Source organism: Pongo abelii, chromosome 1, assembly GCF_028885655.2.
Source record: "Pongo abelii isolate AG06213 chromosome 1, NHGRI_mPonAbe1-v2.0_pri, whole genome shotgun sequence".
Lineage (NCBI taxonomy): Eukaryota > Metazoa > Chordata > Mammalia > Primates > Hominidae > Pongo > Pongo abelii.
Window position 1 is genome coordinate 167,189,373 of NC_071985.2, and position 27,181 is coordinate 167,216,553.

At 36.8% G+C, this 27,181-nt stretch overlaps 1 protein-coding gene across 2 annotated transcripts in view; it reads right to left on the minus strand.

The window, feature by feature from the left end:
- Nucleotides 1–27,181, minus strand: part of PDE4B (phosphodiesterase 4B) — a 597,395-nt gene that overhangs the window by 447,982 nt on the left and 122,232 nt on the right. For both annotated transcript variants that reach the window (XM_024249470.3, XM_054533468.2), the window contains exons 2-3: nt 9,612–9,724; nt 4,116–4,354 (exon numbers count right to left, since the gene is read on the minus strand). In XM_024249470.3, the coding sequence (XP_024105238.2) occupies nt 4,116–4,354; nt 9,612–9,653 (281 nt within the window). In that variant the 5' untranslated portion in view covers nt 9,654–9,724. The remainder of the gene's footprint in view (nt 1–4,115; nt 4,355–9,611; nt 9,725–27,181) is intronic.

A 27,181-nucleotide genomic window follows, 5' to 3' on the forward strand; every position in this document is an offset into this window, starting at 1 on the left:
ATGCAGCATTGCATAACCTATAGATCAGTAACTATTTAAAAAGTGAAGTCCCTCAGAGACTTGGTATTATACTAATACAATTTCTATGGGCCTAAAGAAACTACAGCCTTTACAATGGAAGATGACTTAGGCTGCAGCTGGTTAGGAAACCCTCCTTCTAAAACACGCTTCAAGGTCCTGCTAACAAAATGAGAAAATCAAGAAGACACGGAGGATAAATGTGAGAACTTCATTTCTTTGAACTTCAGTTTACAAGAGCAGGAAACTTTGAATTCAGATTTTTTTGGGGGGTGGGGTGGGGGGAATACTCAAAACGGCAGTGGTCAATATTGGGAGAATAGCTTCACAAAGATGGCAGTAAGTCAGTACTGGTATACTCCTGATATCTTCCTCTAAAGAACAGGCACATCCCTAATGTGCCCCTAAAGTTAAGGTGAAAAGATTTTAAAAATTGGGAAATGTTTGATATGTCTTGCAAGTGTCTGGAATGCCACCAGCATCACATTTCCAGCCTCTTTCTGCCGCCTTACTCACTATTTCCCTTCTTGGTGTTTTCAGAAGGGGGAACTGGCCATGTACAGTTCAGTCCTTCCCTCTACTTTCTCACATGAGTAGGATTTCTACAGATCCTCCATGCTACAAGTTTTGTAGGGGTAGGCCTTCTATTTATGTGTGTAAAAGAGGTGAGGGAATCCTGCCCAGGTCTAGCATCTATGCAATTATAGGTTTCAATATTAGGAACCCACTTGCCCACAGACGTAAATTATATTTTTCAGTATCAACTTTATCAGTATTAAAGATAACATCTTGCTTTCATATCTGAATTCCTCTTTCATCATATTTCCAAGTTGGTTCCAAGAACTCAGGAGGTAAAGTTCCCCTAAAACCTCCAATAATAGAAAATGCATAATTTTGGCTACTCAGTCTAAATGTAACAATAAAAATGGCAATAATAATAATATCAAAATAACCATTAAGAACAAGTGACTGTGCTACATGCATAGCAAACCTTTTCTTTAATTTTCCTCATGATTCTGAAGTGTAGGTATTATCATCTCCATTGTTTGTTCATTTGTATTTTTTGGAGATTGTATTATAATAGAAACTCATCTGAAAGGCTACAAAATGGAAGTCACCCAATAAAACTGGGCTTGAGTCCTTTCTAACTCTTTCTTGCTCCATGATAAATAAAATCACTATTCTTATATTCCAGGCCTTTTTTCTGTAATGATGGCCCATTTTCTCCAAATAAACATATGATAAAATCATGTTAATGTTTTTATATAAAACCTTATATAAAATTAGGCAATACTTTTCATTAGAACGGATTCAAATTATTTCACTGTCTTTGATGGCTTGATTTAGAACACACAGTCCCATACTTATGACTTATTTGGCACATCAGCCATGACCTCAAAGTCAGTTTTTGTCCTTGATAACTGTAAAAGCAATGATCAAATCCTAGAATCATGTCTTAGAGATCTTTACTAGTCTAGAAAGGGAAACTTTTCTAAGGGAGACTTTTCAAAGTCAGCAAACTCTGGCAGGCCAAATCCAGCCTGCTGCCTGTTTTTGTAAACAAAGTTTTATTGGAACACAGCTACATTTATTCGTTTACACATTGGCTATGGCTCCCTTCACAATATAACAGCAAGGATGAGTAGTTGTGACAGAGACTGCAAAGCTCATAAAACTTAAAATATTTACTATCTGGTCCTTTACAGAAAACATTTGCTCATTGCTGGTCTTGGCACGGAAATTGATTCCATATTCTTGGTACTCTAAGTGGTAAGCATAATTCTTTCTCTCACATAGTCCTAGGCAGTACTCCTTATCTCTATGAACTTTCATCAAGTTGATGGCATTGATGATAATTTGAACCCAGTTTCCTCACTTCTAGGCAAATCATTTTTTAATCAGATTCCTTCACCAATAATTCCACCAGTCTTCAGCTATCAGTATTCCAGTGGAAGCTGGACTTTCAAGAGATGTTCAGAAATGCTTTTAATTACTTATATTTAAAAATAAATTTAGAGTTATCTGCATACTCTACTCTCATACTTTAAAAAGTATCCTGTTAATTGAAATAAAACAGACATGTTATAAATGAATTACTAATATGTGGTGCTCACTGACTATTGAACATGAATAATGGCTAAATTTTCCATTTCAACCTAAAATACTGACACCAAGAATGAGGCTACTGATACTTGAGACATGGTTTCTAATTTCCAAAAAATCTTTATTGGATAATGATCAAGAGGACAGAAATCAACATTTGCTGATTACCTACCATATGCATTTTACTAAGCAAAATACCTTAGATAGATTACATCATTTGATCCTCACAATAGCCTATGAGGTAAATATTATTGCCCTCCTTTAAAAATAAAAACATTCAACTAGGAAAGATAAACAAGCATGCCCCAAATGGCAGAGTCTAGATTTGATATTTCTAAGGAAGGAACAATTCTACAACTCCCAAAATGTCTTTGAATTAAATGAACTCAAACTTTACAAGGCAATGTACATTTTATCCAGGGTGTTATTCAAAATAGCTAACAACAGATATAGCACCAACACCCACCAAAACCAGATTCCTCTGTGCCAGTCTTCACCTCTTTGTTTTTAGATTGTGAGAAATTCTGGAGGCTTCAGGAGAATAGTCTGGGATAGTAGCAGGGGCAATCAGAGAGCTCAAGAAAGCATATGTTTACCAACTGGTGTGAAAGCATTTCAATACTTTAACAACTGATAGAATTGTATCACTGCCAACCTGCTGAAACATAAATCTGGAAATCTTTAAGACTCCAAATCCGTAATTATACAGATGCATAATCAAGACTAATCACATAAGCCATGTGATTGACTATCCTATAGGGGAGCCCTATGCACCCTTTTAACTCTCCATGATTGGCTATGACTCTTATATAATGCTAATTCAGCTGAACAGAAGATGTAAGACAGTCCGTCTCAAATTTTTAACCCATTTTCTTTAAAATGTTTTAGCATGATTCTCTATCACACAGATTGTCTGATTAAATATTTGATGCTATTAACTCTGATACCTGGAGTTTCAGTGATCTAATGCCCAGTGTGTCAGGTAAACATTGACTAAAGGATGTCAAGATGCCGTATATCATTATTCAAAGAGCACATACTGGGCTACTCATCAGCCCTGGAGAGCTCAGCAGGTGGCAGAGGTACATGGTACATCATAAAAATAATAGATTTTTAATAATTTACTAGAATAATGTTGTATAATAATTTAATGTTTAGTCTTTCACCTTGATAAATTATGTAAACAAAAAGCGATTTTAAAAGCAATACATTATTAATTTAAAATCATACCAGAGAAAATATTTTTCACTTTCATGATAAACCTCCATGATATGTAAGCCAATCATTCTTGAAAAATATTTTGAAATGATGTAGGAAAACAGAAAAGAAAAAGTGAGAATGTACTAATTATTAAATATATAATAAAGCACATATTTGAAGTAGTCATGGCACGATAACCACAATTGTAAGATTATATGATTAACTTTTCAACACTAGTTTAAAATAGCCTCTTTCACAAATATAGACTCTGCAAAACAGTCCCAGCATCTCTCCTAGCACAATTTTCATTACTCTTTCAATTTACAATGAAATGTTTTATTTTATAGATAATCACAAACTGAGATTAATAAAGTGGGATGATAATAAATAGAAGCTAGGGATAAGTGTAGAGCTCAGCAATAAGAACATCTTATGCATATAGTAACATGTAATTTGTTTTTCTAAGTCAAAAAATACTGATGCACACTGTATAGCTCGTTTAAAGAAAGTTAGATCATAAGCAGTAATTTTGTTATCCCTTTACATTAATGTAAATGTATCTCATTCCTTCCTCAGTAGCTTTAAGTGAAGCATGTTCCTTCCACTCTGAAGAACTAGAAAATATTTCCACTGTTTACAAGACCTTATCTTTGATTCTAAAGAGAAACAAATTCTCAAATGTCAACCGTCTTAGGTATTTCACAGAAAACTCACATTTTAATACTATGAAATTGTATTTGGAGAAGTTGGAAAATAAAAATTTAGAATTGACATTTGATTTTGAGGCTACTCACCAATCCTGGCTTACAGTTGTAATAGCAATGCTTGGAAGCGCTGTCAAAGGCAGTGTGGTCGGCCTGGAAATACCATCTCCCTCAGGAGTCCTTGCCCTTTCACTCTGTCTTTGAGACAGTGGTGGTAACTGTAAGTTTCCTGAGCAACACCTTCTCCCTCTCCAGAGGTCGATCCCAAGTGTGTTACTGGAAGAACTGTAGGATTTACTCAAGCTACATTCAAAATAATCTTTAACATTCTGGAGGAACCACAGGGAAAGAAAAAAAGAAGAGAAAGAAAATGAAATTCAAATGTTAAATGGAGTGAAACAAGAAACTAAATGATCAAGCTGTCACTTATGATGTCCCGATTATCTCACAGTCAGAATCTAACATTGATGTCAAAAGCTTAAAGAGAAAACAATAGAAGAGGCTGATTCTCAGCTTTTAGGATAAACTTATCAGTTGCATATTCCTGGAGATTTTTAGGCATATAGATAATGTTTACTAGTTGTAGCATGTGGATTGGAGGCCTCCTTCTTTCTTATTTTAATTTTTTTTCATAATTTGCTAAAATGATATTTGCTAAAATTAAAAATATATTTTGGAAATCAATGTTATCATTCTGCAACTATGGGAACAAACTATGAGAAAATATAAAGTTTCTCATTCATTATTTTATTTTATGTATTTATTTATTTTTTGAGATGGAGTCTCGCTCTGTCACCCAGGCTGGAGTGATCTCAGCTCACTGCAACCTCTTCCTCCTGGGTTTAAGTGATTCTCCTGCCTCAGCCTCCCAAGTAGCTAGGACTACAGGCACACACCACAACACCCGGCTAATTTTTGTATTTTTAGTAGAGACGGGGTTTCACCATGTTGGCCAGGCTGGTCTCAAACTCCTGACCTCAGGTGATCTGCCTGTCCCGGCCTCCCAAAGTGCTGGGATTACAGGCATGAGCCACTACGCCCAGCCATTCAGTGTTTTAAAGTAAAAATATATCTATCTTAGAATAGCTGAATGTTGATAATTAGAGGTGACTGTTATGTTCTTATGAAAGGTCTTCTTACAATTGGAGATTTTTTTTTCAAATTGTGTAAGAACTCAGAAAAAGAAGTATACTTTATTCAGTCTTGAACTGCCATGTTCAAGTACATGCCCTAATGCTGACATTAATCATACACTTTGTGAGAAGACAAAGACATTGTGCTATACTCAATGATACAAGTTATTTATTCTTCCCATATCTTTTGGTGACAATGGGTCCTGAGATTGTTGGGAGTGGGAAGCCCAAATGAGCCTCTGCCTGGTGTACCATTCATACCAGCTAAAAGACAGAAAATGTTATAGCCCTGCAATGGTCACTGATATCAACTTAAGGTTTCAAAGTTACAGTTTTCACTGTCCACACTTAGCTAGCAGGGAATAACGGAAGTCCTAGCATCAGGCTACAGTCTCTCACCTGAAAATTATTCTGTGACCCTAAAGACAGGTATTTCCTACTAGCTCTTCAGACTCGAGTTAGGAGAACCTGAGACTAGACCTCCTAAAGTTTAAACAAAGTTCTTTACTCTCCGCTTCTCCACCCCACGGCCCCTATCCTAGTTCATATAAGGATAATTAACTCAAGTTTGAGGATCTAGCTGGGTTAATTCAACAAACATTTGACACACATCTATTATTATTTTGCACTATGCTATTTAAGAAGGATACAATAGCAAAAAGAGGAATGGTATCTTTTCTCATAGAACATATAATCTAGTGATTTATACTTATCTGATGCATGCAAGACTATATTTTGATGATAGAAATCTAGGCAAGAACAAGCTTGACAATTTTCAGGAGCCCCACCCTCCATACCAGAAAATGGTACACCATTATATTTTCTTGTGCTTGATTTATAATTTTAAAATACTATTTATTTGAAATTCAGTAGAATCATAGTTCAGTATCAGGAAGAAGACAAAAACAATTTAAAATTTTCCAGAGTTTGAAACATTCTGGAATGTATCAGTGTTTCACTGTTTAGTAACTAGTTATTATATCAAATCCATTGTAGGCTTAGCACTTACTGTATGATGTGTGTGTGTGTGTGTGTGTGTGTGTGTGTGTGTGTGTGTGTGTGTCTATGTGTGTAAATTAGAGGCTAAAGGGAAAAACTAATACATATGTTTATTTTTTAAAAGACTTACAAACTTCTTTAGGAGACAAAATATATAAAATCTTCCTGAAGAGATTTAAGAACAAACTAAAGGAAATCATAACTGTAAATCAGTCTAGTTCCAAATATGCATGTAAAGAAAGCACTGGTTATCTGGAAAGCAAAGTCTTGAATATATACTTTATCTCTTATGTAAGAAACACCATACCAAAGAACAGAAATAAGGATAGCTATCATGTAGCTAAACCACCAACCACCCTAGCCTCCTAATATGATTATTAGATATTTTTCTTCTTTAGAAAAAAGAACTATTACCAACCAGGTTTAATTGTAGTAAGTGACCTAAATGGGTACTATTTGGCACTTGTTATTTGAAATATAAAAAAGTCACACCTATCACAAAATATTTCCCACACTAATTTGCGAACAAGCTCAAATTTTCAAATTTGAAATATTCTTTAAGTTAAAAAGATTTGTTCCAGAAGACCTCAGTTAATATTAAATGCATTGCCACAAAGTAAGAACATAATGGAATAGTTTTTCAGAAATTAAATTCAAGATGAAAACTTAATATTGTTTTACAAACACTAATTAACTCATGCAGATTTATTCATAATTACTTCACACTCTGTAATTCATACCCATAATTTCTACACCACTACTCTAAAATTACTAAAAACCTCAAAGTAAAATTTAATTTAGACAATTCTCAATTACTGATTTATGATCTTGAACTTCTTTTCCTAAATTTTCAAAGATTCTGCAGAAAGGAACATTAATTTGAATGTTACCTCTGGAAATCACAACTTTTAAAAGGTATCATGGTTTCCAAAATTCACCTGGTAATATGAAAAATCCCTAAGGAAACAATGTAGCTCTGGATTATCCTTCTGTTTCTGAATAACTGTTTGTTTAAAAGTCAGTATTCTTGCCAATAAAATTTGAAAAGGTTGTCACAAAGGAAAAGGTAGTGTAAAACCCTGCACCTAAGTAGAAGTTTACAGAGAGGAGGGGGAGGGGACACCAAAGGACCGAGCTCTTTGTCATATCCCCATATCGAAACCAACCAAGTTAGGACCATTGAAATGTCCAGATGAGAAATGCTGGTGCTTAAGTACTCAAGGTTTTGTTGCTGTTGTTACTTGTCTTTTGTTTTGTCTATTTCAGTCATTTTTGAAGCATTCTCTACTTTTTGAATTCTTTTGGTTAAACTCATAGTGAGAAAATGGAATAAGGTATTTTTAAGGTCTCCTACTGTGCTTTGGTACACATTCAATTTGGACCACAAGACATAATTTTTTAAGCCTTATGAAATCAGAAATGGAAATTATGGAAAGCAGCAAATGACAGTCAGAGTCCCTATTGAAGCTAAATGTCATGATACTCCATGAGACAATAATAAAAGTAATTTTTTCTTCAAAAACTGATTTTATTGTAGACAGTCACCATCAATTACAAGAGTAGTTTGTTGGAGTAATTATTATCGCTCCTACTATTTTCCCTTCTTTGAAACAATCTCCTAATATATTTGCATATATAATTTCTGTGATTAGAAATGCAAATGAGAATCAAAGGTGTAATGTTAAATTTTCTAGTAGATATATTTAAAAAGTAAAAAGAAACAGGTAAAATTTTGTTTAATAACATATTTTACTTAGCTTTGCATATGCAAAATATAACCATTGCAACATGTAATATTATCAAAAATTATTAACGAAATGCTTTGTATTGCACTGTATATTCAAAATCCAAAATGTTTTTCATGCTTACAGCACATTTCCATTTAGACTAATACTTAATAGTCACATGTGGCTGGTGGCTACCATAGTGGACAGAGTAAATCTAGGTAATATTTATTCAATATGGTGGGGTTAATGTTCATATCCATTGCATGTTTCTTGCAGGCAACCTTCCTCTTCTTTTGACTATGCCCACCATTCCCTCAGGGAGGATCAGGATTATTATTCTAAGGATGCAATTAGAAAGAACTAATGGTTTGTCCATCTTTTATAGATGGAAGGCATTGCTCAGTTTTATTCTTCCAAAAAACAAAATACTGGCGCACACAGTATACAAATAGTATTAAGGGACAATCACAAGCCTTTTTTGTTTTTTAAGAAAAAAAAAAGTTTTCTAAATTCCAGAAGTTTTCTTTTAGGTATCCTGAGCAATGCTGGTACTGAGAACTTAGACTATAACTTAAGGAAACACCCTTCTGGTCCAGAAGATTGGAAGAAAGAAAAAAAAAAAGAAGAAGAAGAAGAAGTAAATGCTGCCACAAGTGACAGAACAGAACACATTAACTAGGTTCTTTGACATAAAGAATAGAAATGGCAATGGAAAAGGAGTGTATTTGGGGAGCAAGAACCTAAATAGCATACCTAACTCTCCCTCTGCACTGTGGGTCCTACAGGAACACAGAAGGAAGCTGAGAATTAGTTCTAGCATTCCTGCCAAAGGCTTTGCTACGGTATGAGACAAAGGGACCACAGGGCCCATAGGGTGAGCATCTGTGAAACAGGAGCTTAACAAGATGGGTTATTACAGAAAACAAGGAAAATTGTTTTTTCTTCTTCCCTCCCTTCTTTCCTTTCACATATCTGATCAGCGGCACATAATTTTTAGTTCAATTACTAACAGTAATTGGGTAAAGATGAGACAATTAAAGACACACTAATGAAGGACTGGTCAATTGAAAGCAAAGAGATAATTAAGGAACAAGATCCAAAGCTATAGAAGATAGTTTACAGATGATGATTTAGATCAGGGCTTTTCAAACAAAGTACATACCTATTTACTATGCTATCCCGTTAAAATATAGTCTGATTTGTAGGTCTGAGGTGTGGCCTGAGATTCTGCATTCTCAATAAACACCCAGGTAATGCTAATACTGCTGGTCCAAGGACCACACTTGAGTGGCAAAGGCCTAGGGGATGTGTATATCACAAGCTTCTTAGGAGTAGTTGTCAAAAACTCCACCACAGGAAGTGACTTTCAAGGGTTAGCTCTACATGGGTAAAAGTGTGGAAGAAAGTTATCAGAGAACTGATAATGCAAGCAGTGTGGAAAGAGGAATTATCTGAGAGTGAGGATCTGGGCATAGACTAGAGATTGGTGGTTCTGTGATTGAAAACCATAAAAGTGAAACTCAGCCCATTTCCAAGATGCAAAGAGGGCATTGTTCCTGCTGTCCAACTCGCAGAACGCCAGGTCCAGGTGCTGGCTGTGCCCATGTCATAGAAACACCTAGTCACAGAGTGGTGTGTTGAATGCCCCCAGATGCCCTTTGAATAGAATTATCCAGTGACTTCTTTATTGAACAGACAAAACATGATTGGGACCTTTTGAAACTTACATCATCAGCTGTCACCGTCATCACACTCCTGCTTTTCTTCATTATAGAGGTGGAAAATATCCCCTCTTAGGATGTCTGTTATTCAATGCAGCTTTGCTGACACTTTTTAATACCTACAGGAGAAAAAAACACACAAAAAAAGAATAGCTCTGTATCCTTAAAGAAAAATATGTGGCATACACCCTAAAGTAACATTTGAAATACGTACAATGTACATGTAAAAGCAAACATCATAATTTACCAAGCCAATTAAGTTTGATATGCTGAGAAAAGAGCTCCACAAAATATTAATACAAAAATCCAAGAAATTGATACAAAGCTATTTGGGAAAAGATAATAAGAATAATAAGTAACAATTAGGCTCCCAAATAATGATCATGAAGAATCTAAAAATAATATGCATTTTACACAAATGTTTTATAGTTTACAAAGTATATTCCCATAAAATATTTTATTTGATGCTTGCAACAGTTTGTTAGATTATTTTCATCATTTTTTCTAACAAAGGAACAGAGAGAACAAATTATTTGGCCAAGATAACACCGCTGAAATATGACGAGTTCAGAATTTAAAGAATATGACTGCTTTATACTGTCAAAAAAAAGTGAAGAAAAGTAAACCGATACAAAATATATATACATGAAAGAAAAAAACCTTAATCTTAATTTTTACCACCAATTTAAATCTCTCATATGTCTACTGCATAAACTAGCAGGCAATTATTTATCACAGAAAATTCTAGCAACCAGTAGTTAGAGCTTGAATTCCCTGGTTTAAGTTACACAAATCTAGCTATTTTGAGATAGAGATGCTGTAGTTCATGACATCTGCTTTGTGTAGATCATTGGAAGTCACTGTAGAAACAAAGAACCTCTATAACACTACCAGAATTTAAAGGTGCACGCTGATTGTGGAAACCAAAGGCAAAGCAGTCACTGGTTTATGAAGACTCAAAGGGAAGAGAGTGGGAGGGGGGTAAAAGGTGAAATAGTATCTATTGGGCACTGTGTTCACCATTTGGGTGATGGGTTCACTGGAAGCCCAGACCTCAGCGTTACTCAATATATCCATGTAACAAACGTGCACATGTACCTACTAAATCTAAAATAAAATTTTTATAAAAAATATAGTTGTCATACAACAGACTACAAGACAAAACAAAGAATTCTGTGTTTGCAGAATTTAACTGAAAAAAGATGTACTATAAAAAATACAAAATCCAAGAAGTATTAGTCCATATGACGGTTTCACAAGGTCTTAGTACAAAAAATATCCTGTATTGTTGCTGAGCTCAAGGACTCCTATATATTTTTTTCACTGTGTCCATTTAACCCTTAATGCATGCCTTATTAAAAAAAAGTCTGCTTCTCTAGCATGAAGATATATATAGATTAAGAGCATGATGAAATTGTAGCTATGTGACTAGGAATACTAAGTAGTGGCATTGTACCATCACCCAGGAAACCAGGGTTGAATTTCTAACACATAATTTGACTACATTATGCAGGAGTTGGCAGTGAAACTGACAAAGTAGATAAGAGAATGGGGGAAGGGAGAAACTTTGCCTTTATAAGTGCTCTAGGGAGAGAACCCCACAGGCTTTTCAGGTATTTGATTCAATATGCAAAGGACAAGAATTTCCTCGGCATACACCAAAGAATGATTAGAACTACGATGCCCCTCTAATGCTGACCAAACAGCAGTAGGCAGAATTTTAATACTTTTACTCAAAGGCTGCTTGAAACCCAGCAAAAGTAGACAAGTAACAAGAGATATTTTATCAGGGTTATAGTCAATATTGAGGGCCTCTATAGTTAGGGTTAAACCTGAAAAAAAAAGTTCAGATTCCTAAATTTAAGAAAAGCAAGATTTAAATGTGTTTTAAATACAGGATATAAAACTATACATACTCAATGATTATAACTGTAAAGTTGTGAGCATATAAAAAATATTAAAGATGCTATGTGAAATGATGATAATGGAAGAATGAAAATAATGGAATAAGGGTTATAGAAGGTTTTCTAAGTGAGTTGAATTTCTTTAGTGGAGAAAATGTAGAACAATATGATGTTCAAAAATATAAAAAGGAATGCCAAGAGTGCAATACATGTAGAAAGATGCCATGATGAGGAAGCTTACAACAGGCAGAGAGACAAAATGGTCCAGGGTAACATCAGTAGATCTTTTTACAAGCAAGAGTATTTTTGTAAGGTCTTAGCCATGAAAATAAATTTGTTTTATGATCCTTTGAGTATGATAACTTACTGTATAAATTCATGTGCCTTCAATCGGACACATGTCCTGGCTTGGAAAAAGCAGGATCACAAGTTACAAGGCAGTTTTCCAAATGTTCTACAATAAAAATACATTATTTTATATTTACGGAAAAAAGTCAACATATGTTATATAAGACAAAAAAAGCATGAAATATAGATTGATTATTTTCTGGGTATTCCTCATCTGCCCCTTCAGACCCACTCTTGGCCCTTCTCCCTTCTGGTCTGTGCCCTGGGAGGCTGGTTCTCAGATACTGTCTAGCCCTCTGGCTCCTGGGTATGTTCAGCCAATGGAGGCAGTTGCAAAAGATCAAAGGGCAGGAGGAAAGAGGGGTCCCTCTCTGCTGGCCATAGTGTAGCCATGGCTAAAACGTTCTACTTGAGGTCACAGATCCTGCAGGCCTCCCTATTTAGCTGTAGAACTGGAAGCAGCTTCCCATTGTTGCTAGCCTCCTGGTATTTCATAGCCCTTTTTGGTTATCCTCAACCCTGCCCATACCCTTTGTAAATAGTACCTGCATTAAACTCTCTTTCAGCCTCTTTAAGAGAACAATCTATTTCCTACTAGGATCCTGACTAATACAGACTTGCTTCCAAAACTTTACAATAGTCAGAAGGTAATTGTTAAATATCTCCCCTCAGTTCCTAGCACAGTGACTGACAGAAGCAAGTCTCAATAAATAAGTATTCAAAGAATAAATGAGAAGAACCTACTTGGAGATCTAGATTGGTTTTGATACTTTGAGAAAAGGTCAGCAAGCATTATCTCAATTTGTTTTTGTAAGGCAAAAATAGTTTTGTGTCCTCGCTCACAGATGACAATGGAGATTCTTTTCAGGAACCTCTGCTGCCTTTTGTTTAGGCTAACAGAGATGGAGGATTTACCTTGAGCCATTTTTAAGCACTCTACATACATGATTTCAATTATGTCGTAAAAGCAACCAACCAAATGAGCTAGGCACAATTATCAAGACAAGTGAGGGAATCATCTCTTGGGAACAGTAATGAAGCCTGCCCAAAGGCATGCACTCTACTGGTTAAGACCAGAACATTCTTGTTCTAAAACCAAGACTATTAGCCTATCACTGTACCACTGATTGGGTCTTATTTACATCTTTTCAAGGTGAAACTAAGTGAAATGGTTTTTATATCTTTTTTTTCTGATGTTGGTAATACAAGTTAAGTCGATCAGTTTCCTGGAGCCATGCTCCCTGCTAGTGTAAGGACAAAAAGGAGTGATATTAAAAGATACTAAAGTTTTTAAATGCCTCATATTTAAGGCAAATGTTGTAAATGAGAGGACAGATCAGGTTCTCTTAATCTGAGATTACTGCCCCTTATAAAATTTGCTTCTGAATAAACAAAACACCATATGCTTCATTAAAACAAAGTATTTCTAAAAATTTCTAAGGTGATAAATGTGATGACAGATTCCATTTCTGATATATGTTTAATAGTTTTCCCTGTGGTTTTATATTTCACCACTTAAAAGATGCTTTTAAATTTATATTAGTCCTTCATAATGTTCTGTTTTATTCAGACTAGAATATTCTTTATATAATTGCACCTTTTCCTCTTTCTCCTTTCTCCACAGATATTTAAAGGCTAAAATGAGGAAAAGGACCCTGACTTCTGTGTTAATGTGTGAATTTCACCTTTCACAGGTTAGAGTTATCAGTACTAGTGATACCTGGCTAAAAGGAATTTCAGTGAATAGTGATAATTATTTTAAAATTCTATATCATGGACACATGCTAGACAAAACCATGCAGAAATGAGAAAAACAAAAGTAATCTTTTGAGTTTAAAAATACTACTTTTTGCAATTTAAAAAATATCTTTTATTTTGCAGATGATGTTCAAAAACTTTCGTTCTATTTCTTATGTAACTGATTTATTGAACATTCTGAACTCAGTAGAGCACAGATATGAACTAGTCTTCATTTTTCTCCAATAACTGTTTTCCATATGCAATATCAAATCTATTCTCTCCTCCTTAACAACAATTCAGATTGCTTCCATAACTCCCATCTTATAACCGTTTTAATTCAGTGGCCAGTGTCTGGGACTTGGAGTGGGAAGAAAGAATGTACTACTCTTTTATTCTTCCTCTCTACTTTTATCTTCAGGTTCTAACTCTTTCCACATTGTGGCAGAGTAGAAGAATTAATGACAAGAGGGAAAAGTCTTCTTACTTAACTAGGCATTTAATTGCAGTCCTTTTTGAGTGTCTCTGCTTCTCTGGTAAAATCAGACTTACTCTGATGCCTTCTCTAAGGCAGGTGTTGAGATGAGGCCCTTCCTGTAACGGGGCAGTAGGAGCGTTCACACTGGGGAGAAGTAACTTCAGTTCCACCCCCACTGGCACACATTGAAACTCTTGTTGGTAAGGTCCCCTTGCCCGATAGTCTACTCTCTTGATTGGAATAATGACATGATGGCTCAAGCTGCAATGTCCACTTGATCCAGAATAAACTCAAGCATCCTTGTCACACTAAATATATATACACTAAATGTATGTATACTAAATGTATAGATACACTTAAATGTATGGGCTGCTTTGCTGCTATTTCTTCTCTGTTCCCTGCTATATCTCTCCACTTCTCTTTCTCCTTCTCAAAAAAGCACAAAATTCTTCTCCATAAGTGATCAATGGAAAGAAGAGATACTGTCAGTTATTTACCAATGTCTTTCAGCCCCAAGCCAATCATTCTAAATTCTGCTTTGTGAATCAAACTACATTGCAGACTACATTGCAAACTACATTTAACAGATTCTCTTTCTAGGTGTCTTCCTTTAGGTACTGACAATGGAAATCACTGGTAGGAGACTAGAAGAGACTTGGAGAGAGGAGACCCTTTTTATTCTTCCAGGAGAACTGACAAATTGCTTGTATTAAATCCTTTTGTTTTCCTAACTGGAGCCTAAGGGATACAGAAGTTAACCTGTCCTTTGTTGAAGGCACTTCTGTCTCTAGAAATGGTTCTTCATTTTCAGTAGGCCAATAACGCACTTCTCCAACACCTCCTCTCCCCACCTAGAGTCTATGTATATGAGAGTTCAGAGGTTGCCAGGAAGAGGATTAGAATCAGAACCCATCTGGCTGCCTCTGCCTCAGAGCGAGGTACAAGACCACCCTTGTGTATGTCTATCCTTACAGAACGTGGAATAGTTTGATGGCTTTTAGTTCACTGTTTTGGGTTACAGTTGCCCTTTCTAGCTTAACAGGAAAAGTCCTACTCATCTCCTTTTAGATGAGAAAATGTCCATTTATGAAATGATAAGAATATAATGAGGCATTGGTGTATTTTTGCTTTGTTTCTTAATGTTCTGAACTGAGAAAACTAAAAATTGGCAATTCTATGTCAGTCTCCTAATTCTTTGGAAATTTTATCAATTCATAAAGTATGAACATCTAAGAACCTCAAAACTAGACCGTGGGATCTTGACTTTTAAAACTAACATCAAGGTTTCATTCAAGAAAGAGGTTTTCTGGTTTGTGCTAGCATATACTGTACTATGAACTGAAGGAAGACATGCCGGATAAAGCAGAGCCTGAACTGCTGTCTCCACTCCCAGCCCTGACATCCACCTAGCTCTAGTAATCCACTTAGCTCTGGGACTTCGGTTTCCTCAATTGTCAAATAAAGGGATTGGAGTATAATCATCCATAAACTTTATGAAACTAATGAAATTCCAGAAAACTAGCAGAAATAAACACAAACTATAAAAAACAACTCTAAAGACTCAACAATTAGATACACATATCAGAATTTGATACATAAAATATTAGACTTTCCCCTTTAATTTGCATCTACTGCTCTCTTCACACTTTCAGAAATTCAGGACTATTGCACTCAGTTATTGCTGCTTTCTGATTTTAACATGACGGAGATAAACAGAAGCAAATGTGCTTCCTCCCCAAAATTTTTGAAGTTGTATGATGCAAACAATAAAGAGCAAGTAAATTTGAGGGAAAAAAAGTATATGTAACAAGAAAGGTCATTTTATTTGTAAAGTTGCTCAATATTTAGATACAAACATTGCTTGGAGAGAAGAATCAGTTTTTTCAATTAAGTAATAAGTATCAATGACTTTTGAGATAAAAACTGAAAAGTGCTAGGAATTAATATGAACTTAAACCATTAGCATATCCTGAGAGAACAGTAAGTAACAAAGACATAACGGCATCCTTTTAAATAGTCATCAAAAGGCAAAGTAGCCAGGCTAAATGCTGCTTTGAGTAAAACATGTCTCCTGAACAACCACTTAAACCAATTTCTACTATAAAATACATTCTTTGTAAATTACTAATAGGGCATGCATTTGAAATCATACACATGGTGACAAAAAAAGAAAGAATTCTTAATATTCAATTTGCTGAGCTGAATGCTAATCTTCAACAATAACACAACAGAGAGAAAGTGACAAACTAACCCCATGTTTCTGCTTGTGTAAATAATGCCTTAATGAATTTGTTAGTGAATTTCCCTGCAGTAAATACTAAGTGGGAAAGTTCTAAAGAGTTGAATTATTTTTCCGAGTCTAAAAAATAGTAATCACTGATTAATCTCTTATGGTTTAAAATACCATAAAGAGGCATATAAATCACTTTCATTTCAGCCATTTTTTGTTTCATCTTAAACAAAAGGAAAAGAACAAAAAAAGCCCTGTATTCAAATCTATTAATAACCTGTATTGCAAGCTCTCGCCACACCTGAGAGTTTTCATCTCTGAGTTATCACTGTGCCAAATTGAAGATGGCATTAATGGAGGTTTAGGATGGATTAGAGAATTTTTTCCATCTCCTAAAATAAACCACGGAAGATCTACAAACAGATGTAATAGGCAACTATGGCTGAAACACATTCAATTCATTTAGTATTTGCCGGGCATCTGCTCATGCTCAAATTTAGATCTTCTAATGCTACCCTCAAAGGTATTTATCAAACAGCCACTCTAGCATCTCAATTAATATTACCAACTTTCAATGAGAGTATAAAAAATTAAATTGCATCCATGATCCAGAACCCCCACTTCCATCCATCATGAAAAACCACTTCTTTTCATCTGATTTCTCAACAACAACATCAACAAAAGATTGAGAGCCCAACATGTGGTAGGGACTTGCTAGATGCCGTGGATACTACAAAGATGAATATATACAGTCCTTGGCCTTAAAATGCCCCTGTCTCATCTTAGGAGAGGAGAATCAATGTTTATTCATCCTACAATACTGAACACCTTGGCCTGGGTCAGGTTCACAGTGCAGTGTGAGAAGTGCAACAGATCATGGGTTCATTAGGTGAAAAAATGAGTGAAGGCCACCTCTATGGGCAAAATGTTATCAAGGAAAGCTTCATTGAGGAGGCTACTGTCCTTTTCCAGGTATTGTAACTAAGGAACAAAGAGAGAAGCCCTTCCACTCCCCCTCTCTCTATTCTCCAGTGTGATCTTTTAAAAATGCAAAATTCCCTATATTAATCCCCAGCTTTGCTTTCTTCATGCTTTCTGTAATTTTTAGGATAAAGCGAAACCCTTAATATGAAGATTAATCATACAAGTCCCTACAGATCTGGTCCCTGCTTGACTTTTAAGCCTCAACTTCCTATTTTTGCTTCTACTTGCTTCCCCACCTTATGCTTATGCCACATCACTCTCCCCTGTAACTCATTTAGCTTTAGTTCGACTGGATTTAGAGTGTATCCAGCATGCCTTTCTTGTCTCCAAACTTTTCCTACACTATAACATATCTTCAACTTTGCCTGGCTAACTCATTCTTCAGCCTTCAGCTTTGATGTCATTTGTTCAGAAAATCCTTTATGGACTTCCCCTACCTGTAAGAAGGTATTATCACATTATTTTTCTATTCACAGTATTTTTCACAATTACATATTTGTTTGTATGAATGAATACGTTTATGCCTCCCAGAAGCTCATAGAGAATACTGCCAACCACTATATCTCTTGTGCCAAGCAATAAATATTTGCTGGAAAATGTTTGAATGAGTAGACTAGATAGGCTTGAGGCCTCTTGCTAGATTCCCTGAAAGTGTGATAATCCAAAAGCAGCAGATAGGAGGGGGCAGGAAATAGAATCAGAATGCCTGGTAAACTGCAAATGTCAGCTATATTGACAGGATACATATTCCTACTCTTCTGACAGAGATATGAATAGCTTTATGGCAGGCACTATTCTATAGTCCCTAAATCTATCATCTCACATAATTCTCACAACTATTTTTATCTCCATTTTGCAGAGGAGAATTCTGAGGCCCAGAAAGGGTGAATGACTCATCTAAGCTCACTAATCTAGGAAAAGGCAGAGAGACAGGATTCACACCCAGGCACTATGCCTGCAGAGCTCATGAAATTAACCATTACCTCTGCTGCCACTTGAAAGCAGCAAATAAGCATTATTTATCAGAGAACAAGCAGCAAATGAGGATGGGTCAGGGCCAAGTAACAGGATAATTGGGAATAAAAGTGGTATTTCAGAACAAGAAAGGAATCAGAAGATTTTTTAAATGATGAAACAAAAAAGAGAGATATGCAGTTGGCAGAACATATGGAGCCTATGAACAGCTACTCTTTTATGTAATCTCATAGGAATTTACATTAAATTGGAAAACGTAGATTGTGTGTATAAAACTGCATATCTAAAACATAACTTAAAAAGCATAATAATTTGTCTCTGTTTTATCTTATGTTTCAACAAGAATTCACCAAGTATTTTTTCTTCTAAATTAGGCTTCAATCCAATACTAAAAATTTTTTAAGTTAATACAGAAGACTTGACATTCATTCACAAGTGCTATGTCTCTAGACTTTAAAAAATTGTCCACCTGTACAGTGCTGTTCAAATATGTTTCATGGGGTATATGGGACACAGACAGGAATTTGGTCTAAGTCTTCTTTTTAGACTCAAAGACCCCAGACACTCATCATAAGTAACTTTTTTTCCTTTCTTGGGAAGACCACTGAAACAACAAAGGGCAACAGTTCATTCTTGTTTTAAGCAAGCAAACACACAAAATTTCTATGCATTCCTTTCTCAGAAATATAAATACTACATCATTACAGACTTCATAAGAGGAAGATATCAAAAATGTGAGAAATCTTTCCAGGACTTCAAATGAATTAATGGCCTAATATTTACTGGCTTAACTGAAATATAATTGGATATGAAGTCTGCCAGTGATTCCCTACCTAGAAGCAACATCCAATTTGGGCCTGTCTGTCCCAACTCTATTAAAATGTCAGGGGATTCAGGTCTATGTGGACATATGTAAAACAAGCATGTAAACAGAAATAATTTCAAAGCAGAAGGCTGAAACTCGTGTGGTAATACTAGAATGCCACATAATATTGTTTTGATAGAACATAAAGGAATATAGAAATACATTGTTATTGCTCTTTAAGTGTCTTCATATTTAGAAACTATCATTTCCTTATTTATTTTTGTTTTTTTTAATTTTTTAAAAATTATTTCAAGACAGGCTCTTGCTCTATTGCCCAGGCACGACCATGGCTCACTGCAGCCTCAACCTCGTGGGCTCAAGAGATTCTCCGACATCAGCCTCTCAAATTAGTGGGGACCACAGGTGCACACTCCCACACCTGGCTAGTGTGTGTGTGTGTGTGTGCGTGTGTGTGCGTATTTTGTAGAGATGGGTTTCGCCGTATTGCCCAGGCTATATTTATTTTTAAAGATGAGAAATTAAGCTTTGCCCTAACAATGGACTCATCCATGAAATTTGACAAGCACCTAATACATTTGATATGCAGGAAATGAGAGACCAGAAGGAACAAATATTAGAGGACAAGAGACTTAGCAGCTACAACATCTCAATTTTTAACTATTTTACATTCTGGAACTCTGTGTAAGACTTTACTTGACAAGAAGTTCTGCCACTTAAAAAAGAAAAGCTTGAAAACCACTACAGTACTACTTATTATACCCACTTCCATAAAATGTCTTAGAGCAGTGATTTTCAACTTTTACTTATTAAAATACCACCTTTGTAATGTTTGCCATACCACGATTCCCTTATTTTACAGATAAAATACAGAGATCCATAAAAGTTGACCTGTCATTCACCTAGTTAGCTGCATAACTTGGCTTTTGGTCCACAGTTGGTTCCACTACAGTGCCTATATCTGCAGACTCTAAATTAAAGGGTTGTTTTCTTTAGTTTTGTTTTTGTTTTAGCAAAAGCTTATTTATATATTGGAAAGCATTCTAAAACCAAAAAATATACTTCTGCACCCACCAAAATTTTATTTATGAATTCATATAGTCATGTACTTGGGCATTTATTCATTCATTTATCCAACAACAATTTATTCAGCATTACTGAGGGCTGTGTACTGTATAGGCATTGACGAATCATAGATGAAACAGTATGACTTCTGTCCTCAAGGACTGTTGAATCTAAGTGGAGTATCATCACAATCGTAAAGCACAACTGATATAATCAGTTATATCACAGAGGTGCTTTACAAGGTGTGACAATAACTTAGAGGAAGGCTATGTAAGTCTGCCTAGGAGGACCAGGGAAGGCTTCATTAAGAAAGTAAATCTGAACTGTGCTTTTGTAAGGTAAGTGGAATTTTATCAGGAAGATGAAGGAAAGTAGTTGATTCATAAACAAAACTTCTTATCACTGATATTTAGCTACCAATAAGAGCTCAATTAGTGACTATGAAATCATTAACGAGTCATTTGATCCGTCTAATCTTCCATTTCTATTGGCAAAACAATTATTTCTTCTATACATTTCTGATATGGCTGCAATAACACATAATCAATATAAGAAAGTGTTAAAACATTGCATGCTACTCTAAGATCAACCACAAACTCAGCCATAAATTAAGTCTCAATAAGTTCAAGAAAATCAAGATCATACCAACCATACTCTCAGTCCACATTGGAATAAAAATAAAAATCAATAACATGAAGATCTCTCAAAACCGCACAACGACGGGGGGAGGCGCCAAGATGGCTGAATAGGAACAGCTCCGGTCTACAGCTCCCAGAGTGAGTGACGCAGAAGACGAGTGATTTCTGCATTTCCATCTGAGGTACCGGGTTCATCTCAATAGGGAGTGCCAGACAGTGGGCGCAGGTCAGTGGGTGCGCGCACCATGCGCGAGCCGAAGAAGGGCGAGGCATTGCCTCACTCGGGAAGTGCAAGGGGTCAGGGAGTTCCCCTTCCAGAGGTGACAGACGGCACCTGGAAAATCGGGTCACTCCCACCCGAATACTGCGCTTTTCCAACGGGCTTTAAAAACGGCACACCAGGAGATTATATCCCGCACCTGGCTCAGAGGGTCCTAAGCCCACGGAGTCTTGCTGATTGCTAGCACAGCAGTCTGAGATCAAACTGCAAGGCAGCAGCGAGGCTGGGGGAGGGGCGTCCGCCATTGCCCAGGCTTGCTTAGGTAAACAAAGCAGCTGGGAAGCTCGAACTGGGTGGAGCCCACCACAGCTCAAGGAGGCCTGCCTGCCTCTGTAGGCTCCACCTCTGGGGGCAGGGCACAGACAAACAAAAAGACAGCAGTAACCTCTGCAGACTTAAATGTCCCTGTCTGACAGCTTTGAAGAGAGCAGTGGTTCTCCCAGCACGCAGCTGGAGATCTGAGAACAGGCAGACTGCCTCCTCAAGTGGGTCCCTGACCCCTGAGCAGCCTAACAGGGAGGCACCCCCCAGCAGGGGCAGACTGACTCCTCACACGGCTGGCCGGGTACTCCAACAGACCTGCAGCTGACAGTCCTGTCTGTTAGAAGGAAAACTAACAAACAGAAAGGACATCCACACCAAAAACCCATCTGTACATCACCATCATCAAAGACCAAAAGTAGATGAAATCACAAAGATGGGGAAAAAACAGAGCAGAAAAACTGGAAACTCTAAAAAGCAGAGCACCTCTCCTCCTCCAAAGGAATGCAGTTCCTCACCAGCAACGGATCAAAGCTGGACGGAGAATGACTTTGACGAGCTGAGAGAAGAAGCCTTCAGACGATCAAATTACTCCGAGCTATGGGAGGATATTCAAACCAAAGGCAAAGAAGTTGAAAACTTTGAAAAAAATTTAGAAGAATGTATAACTAGAATAACCAATACAGAGAAGTGCTTAAAGGGGCTGATGGAACTGAAAACCAAGGCTTGAGAACTACGTCAAGAATGCAGAAGCCTCAGGAGCCGATGTGATCAAATGGAAGAAAGGGTATCAGCGATGGAAGATGAAATGAATGAAATGAAGCGAGAAGGGAAGTTTAGAGAAAAAATAATAAAAAGAAACGAGCAAAGCCTCCAAGAAATATGGGACTACGTGAAAAGACCAAATCTACGTCTGATTGGTGTACCTGAAAGTGACGGGGAGAATGGAACCAAGTTGGAAAACACTCTGCAGGATATTATCCAGGAGAACTTCCCCAATCTAGCAAGGCAGGCCAACATTCAGATTCAGGAAATACAGAGAACGCCACAAAGATACTCCTCGAGAAGAGCAACTCCAAGACACATAATTGTGAGACACACCAAAGTTGAAATGAAGGAAAAAATGTTAAGGGCAGCCAGAGAGAAAGGCCGGGTTACCCTCAAAGGGCAGCCCATCAGACTAACAGCAGATCTCTCAGCAGAAACTCTACAAGCCAGAAGAGAGTGGGGGCCAATATTCAACATTTTTAAAGAAAAGAATTTTCAACCCAGAATTTCATATCCAGCCAAACTAAGCTTCATAAGTGAAGGAGAAATAAAATGCTTTACAGACAAGCAAATGCTGAGAGATTTTCTCACCACCAGGCCTGCCCTAAAAGAGCTCCTGAAGGAAGCGCTAAACATGGAAAGGCACAACCAGTACCAGCCGCTGCAAAATCATGCCAAAATGTAAAGACCATCGAGACTAGGAAGAGACTGCATCAACTAATGAGCAAAATAACCAGCTAACATCATAATGACAGGATCAAATTCACACATAACAATATTAACTTTAAATGTAAATGGACTAAATGGTCCAATTAAAAGACACAGACTGGCAAATTGGATAAAGAGTCAAGACCCATCAGTGTGCTGTATTCAGGAAACCCATCTCACGTGCAGAGACACACATAGGCTCAAAATAAAAGGATGGAGGAAGATCCACCAAGCAAATGGAAAACAAGAAAAGGCAGGGGTTGCAATCTTAGTCTCGGATAAAACAGACTTTAAACCAACAAAGATCAAAAGAGACAAAGAAGGCCATTACATAATGGTAAAGGGATCAATTCAACAAGAAGAGCTAACTATCCTAAATATATATGCACCCAATACAGGAGCACCCAGATTCATAAAGCAAGTCCTGAGTGACCTACAAAGAGACTTAGACTCCCACACATTAATAATGGGAGACTTTAACACCCCACTGTCAACATTAGACAGATCAACGAGACAGAAAGTCAACAAGGATACCCAGGAATTGAACTCAGCTCTGTACCAAGCGGACCTAATAGACATCTACAGAACTCTCCACCCCAAATCAACAGAATATACATTATTTTCAGCACCACACCACACCTATTCCAAAATTGACCACATAGTTGGAAGTAAAGCTATCCTCAGTAAATGTAAAAGAACAGAAATTATAACAAACTATCTCTCAGATCACAGTGCAATCAAGCTAGAACTCAGGATTAAGAATCTCACTCAAAACCGCTCAACTACATGGAAACTGAACAACCTGCTCCTGAATGACTACTGAGTACATAACGAAATGAAGGCAGAAATAAAGATGTTCTTTGAAACCAACGAGAACCAAGACACAACATACCAGAATCTCTGGGATGCATTCAAAACAGTGTGTAGAGGGAAATTTATAGCACTAAATGCCCACAAGAGAAAGCAGGAAAGATCCAAAATTGACACCCTAACATCACAATTAAAAGAACTAGAAAAGCAAAAGCAAACACATTCAAAAGCTAGCAGAAGGCAAGAAATAACTAAAATCAGAGCAGAACTGAAGGAAATAGAGACATAAAAAACCCTTCAAAAAATTAATGAATCCAGGAGCTAGTTTTTTGAAAGGATTAACAAAATTGATAGACCGCTCCAAGATTAATAAAGGAAAAAAGAAGAATCAAATAGATGCAATAAAAAATGATAAAGGGGATATCACCACCGATCCCACAGAAATACAAACTACCATCAGAGAATACTACAAACACCTCTACGCAAATAAACTAGAAAATCTAGAAGAAATGGATAAATTCCTCGACACATACACTCTGCCAAGACTAAACCACGAATCTCTGAATAGACCAATAACAGAAGCTGAAATTGTGGCAATAATCAATAGCTTACCAACAAAAAAAGTCCACGACCAGATGGATTCACAGCCGAATTCTACCAGAGGTACAAGGAGGAACTGGTACCATTCCTTCTGAAACTATTCCAATCAATAGAAAAAAAGGGAATCCTCCCTAACTCATTTTATGAGGCCAGCATCATCCTGACACCAAAGCCGGGCAGAGACACAACCAAAAAAGAGAATTTTAGACCAATATCCTTGATGAACATTGATGCAAAAATCCTCAATAAAATACTGGCAAACTGAATCCAGCAGCACATCAAAAAGCTTATCCACCATGATTAAGTGGGCTTCAATCCAGGGATGCAAGGCTGGTTCAATAGATGCAAATCAATAAATGTAATCCACCATATAAACAGAACCAAAGACAAAAACCACATGATGATCTCAATAGATGCAGAAAAGGCCTTTGACAAAATTCAACAATGCTTCATGCTAAAAACTGTCAATAAATTAGGTATTGATGGGACGTATCTCAAAATAATAAGAGCTATCTATGACAAACCCACAGCCAATATCATACTGAATGGCAAAAACTGGAAGCATTCCCTTGGAAAACTGGCACAAGACAGGGATGCCCTCTCTCACCACTCCTATTCAACATAGTGTTGGAAGTTCTGGCCAGGGCAATTAGGCAGGAGAAGGAAATAAAGGGTATTCAATTAGGAAAAGAGGAAGTCAAATTGTCCCTGTTTGCAGATGACATGATTGTATATCTAGAAAACCCCATTGTCTCAGCCCAAAATCTCCTTAAGCTGATAAGCAACTTCAGCAAAGTCTCAGGATACAAAATCAATGTACAAAAATCACAAGCATTCTTATACACCAATAACAGACAAACAGAGAGCCAAATCATGAGTGAACTCCCATTCACAATTGCTTCAAAGAGAATAGAATACCTAGGAATCCAACTTACAAGGGATGTGAAGGAGGTCTTCAAGGAGAACTACAAACCACTGCTCAAGGAAATAAAAGAGGATACAAACAAATGGAAGAACATTCCGTGCTCATGGGTAGGAAGAATCAATATTGTGAAAATGGCCATACTGCCCAAGGTAATTTACAGATTCAATGCCATCCCCATCAAGCTACCAATGACTTTCTTCACAGAATTGGAAAAAACTACTTTAAAGTTCATATGGAACCAAAAAAGAGCCCGCATCACCAAGTCAATCCTAAGCCAAAAGAACAAAGCTGGAGGCATCACGCTACCTGACTTCAAACTATACTACAAGGCTACAGTAACCAAAACAGCATGGTACTGGTACCAAAACAGAGATATAGATCAATGGAACAGAACAGAGCCGTCAGAAATAATGCCACATATCTACAACCATCTGATCTTTGACAAACCTGAGAAAAACAAGAAATGGGGAAAGGATTCCCTATTTAATAAATGGTGCTGGGAAAACTGGCTAGCCATATGTAGAAAGCTGAAACTGGATCCCTTCCTTAAACCTTATACAAAAATCAATTCAAGATGGATTAAAGACTTAAACGTTAGACCTAAAACCATAAAAACCCCAGAAGAAAATCTAGGCATTACCATTCAGGACATAGGCATGGGCAAGGACTTCATGTCTAAAACACCAAAAGCAATGGCAACAAAAGCCAAAATTGACAAATGGGATCTAATTAAACTAAAGAGCTTCTGCATAGCAAAAGAAACTACCATCAGAGTGAACAGGCAACCTACAAAATGGGAGAAAATTTTCGCAACCTACTCATCTGACAAAGGGCTAATATCCAGAATCTACAATGAACTCCAACAAATTTACAAGAAAAAAACAAACAACCCCATCAAAAAGTGGGCGAAGGACATGAACAGACACTTCTCAAAAGAAGACATTTATGTAGCCAAAAAACACATGAAAAAATGCTCACCATCACTGGCTATCAGAGAAATGCAAATCAAAACCACAATGAGATACCATCTCACACCAGTTGGAATGGTGATCATTAAAAAGTCAGGAAACAACAGGTGCTGGAGAGGATGTGGAGAAATAGGAACACTTTTACACTGTTGGTGGGACTGTAAACTAGTTCAACCCTTGCGGAAGTCAGTGTGGCGATTCCTCAGGGATCTAGAACTAGAAATTCCATTTGACCCAGCCATCCCATTACTGGGTATATACCCAAAGGACTATAAATCATGCTGCTATAAAGACACATGCACACGTACGTTTATTGCGGCATTATTCACAATAGCAAAGACTTGGAACCAAGCCAAATGTCCAACAATGATAGACTGGATTAAGAAAATGTGGCACATACACACCATGAAATACTATGCAGCCATAAAAAAGGATGAGTTCATGTCCTTTGTAGGGACATGGATGAAATTGGAAATCATCATTCTCAGTAAACTATTGCAAGAACAAAAAACCAAACACTGCATATTCTAACTCATAGGTGAGAATTGAACAATGAGAACACATGGACACAGGAAGGGGATCATCACACTCTGGGGACTGTTGTGGGGTGGGGGGAGGGGGGAGGGATAGCATTGGGAGATATACCTAATGCTAGATGATGAGTTAGTGGGTGCAGTGCATCAGCATGGCACATGTATACATATGTAACTAACCTGCACATTGCACACATGTACCCTAAAACCTAAAGTATAATAATAATAAATAAAAAATAAATAAATAAATAAATAAAAAGAATTGAAAAAAAAAACCACACAATGACATGGAAATTAAACAACTTGCTCCTAAATAACTTTTGGGTAAATAAAAAAAATTAAGGCAGAAGTAAAAAAATTTCTTGAAATAAATGAAAATAGAGACACATACAAAATCTCCGGGATGCAGCAGAAGCCATGTTAAAAGTTTATAGTGCTAAACACCTAAACCAAGAAGTTAAAAAGATCTCAAATCAATGATCTAACATGACACCTAGAGGGACTAGAAAAATAAGAACATACTAATCCCAAAGCCATCAGA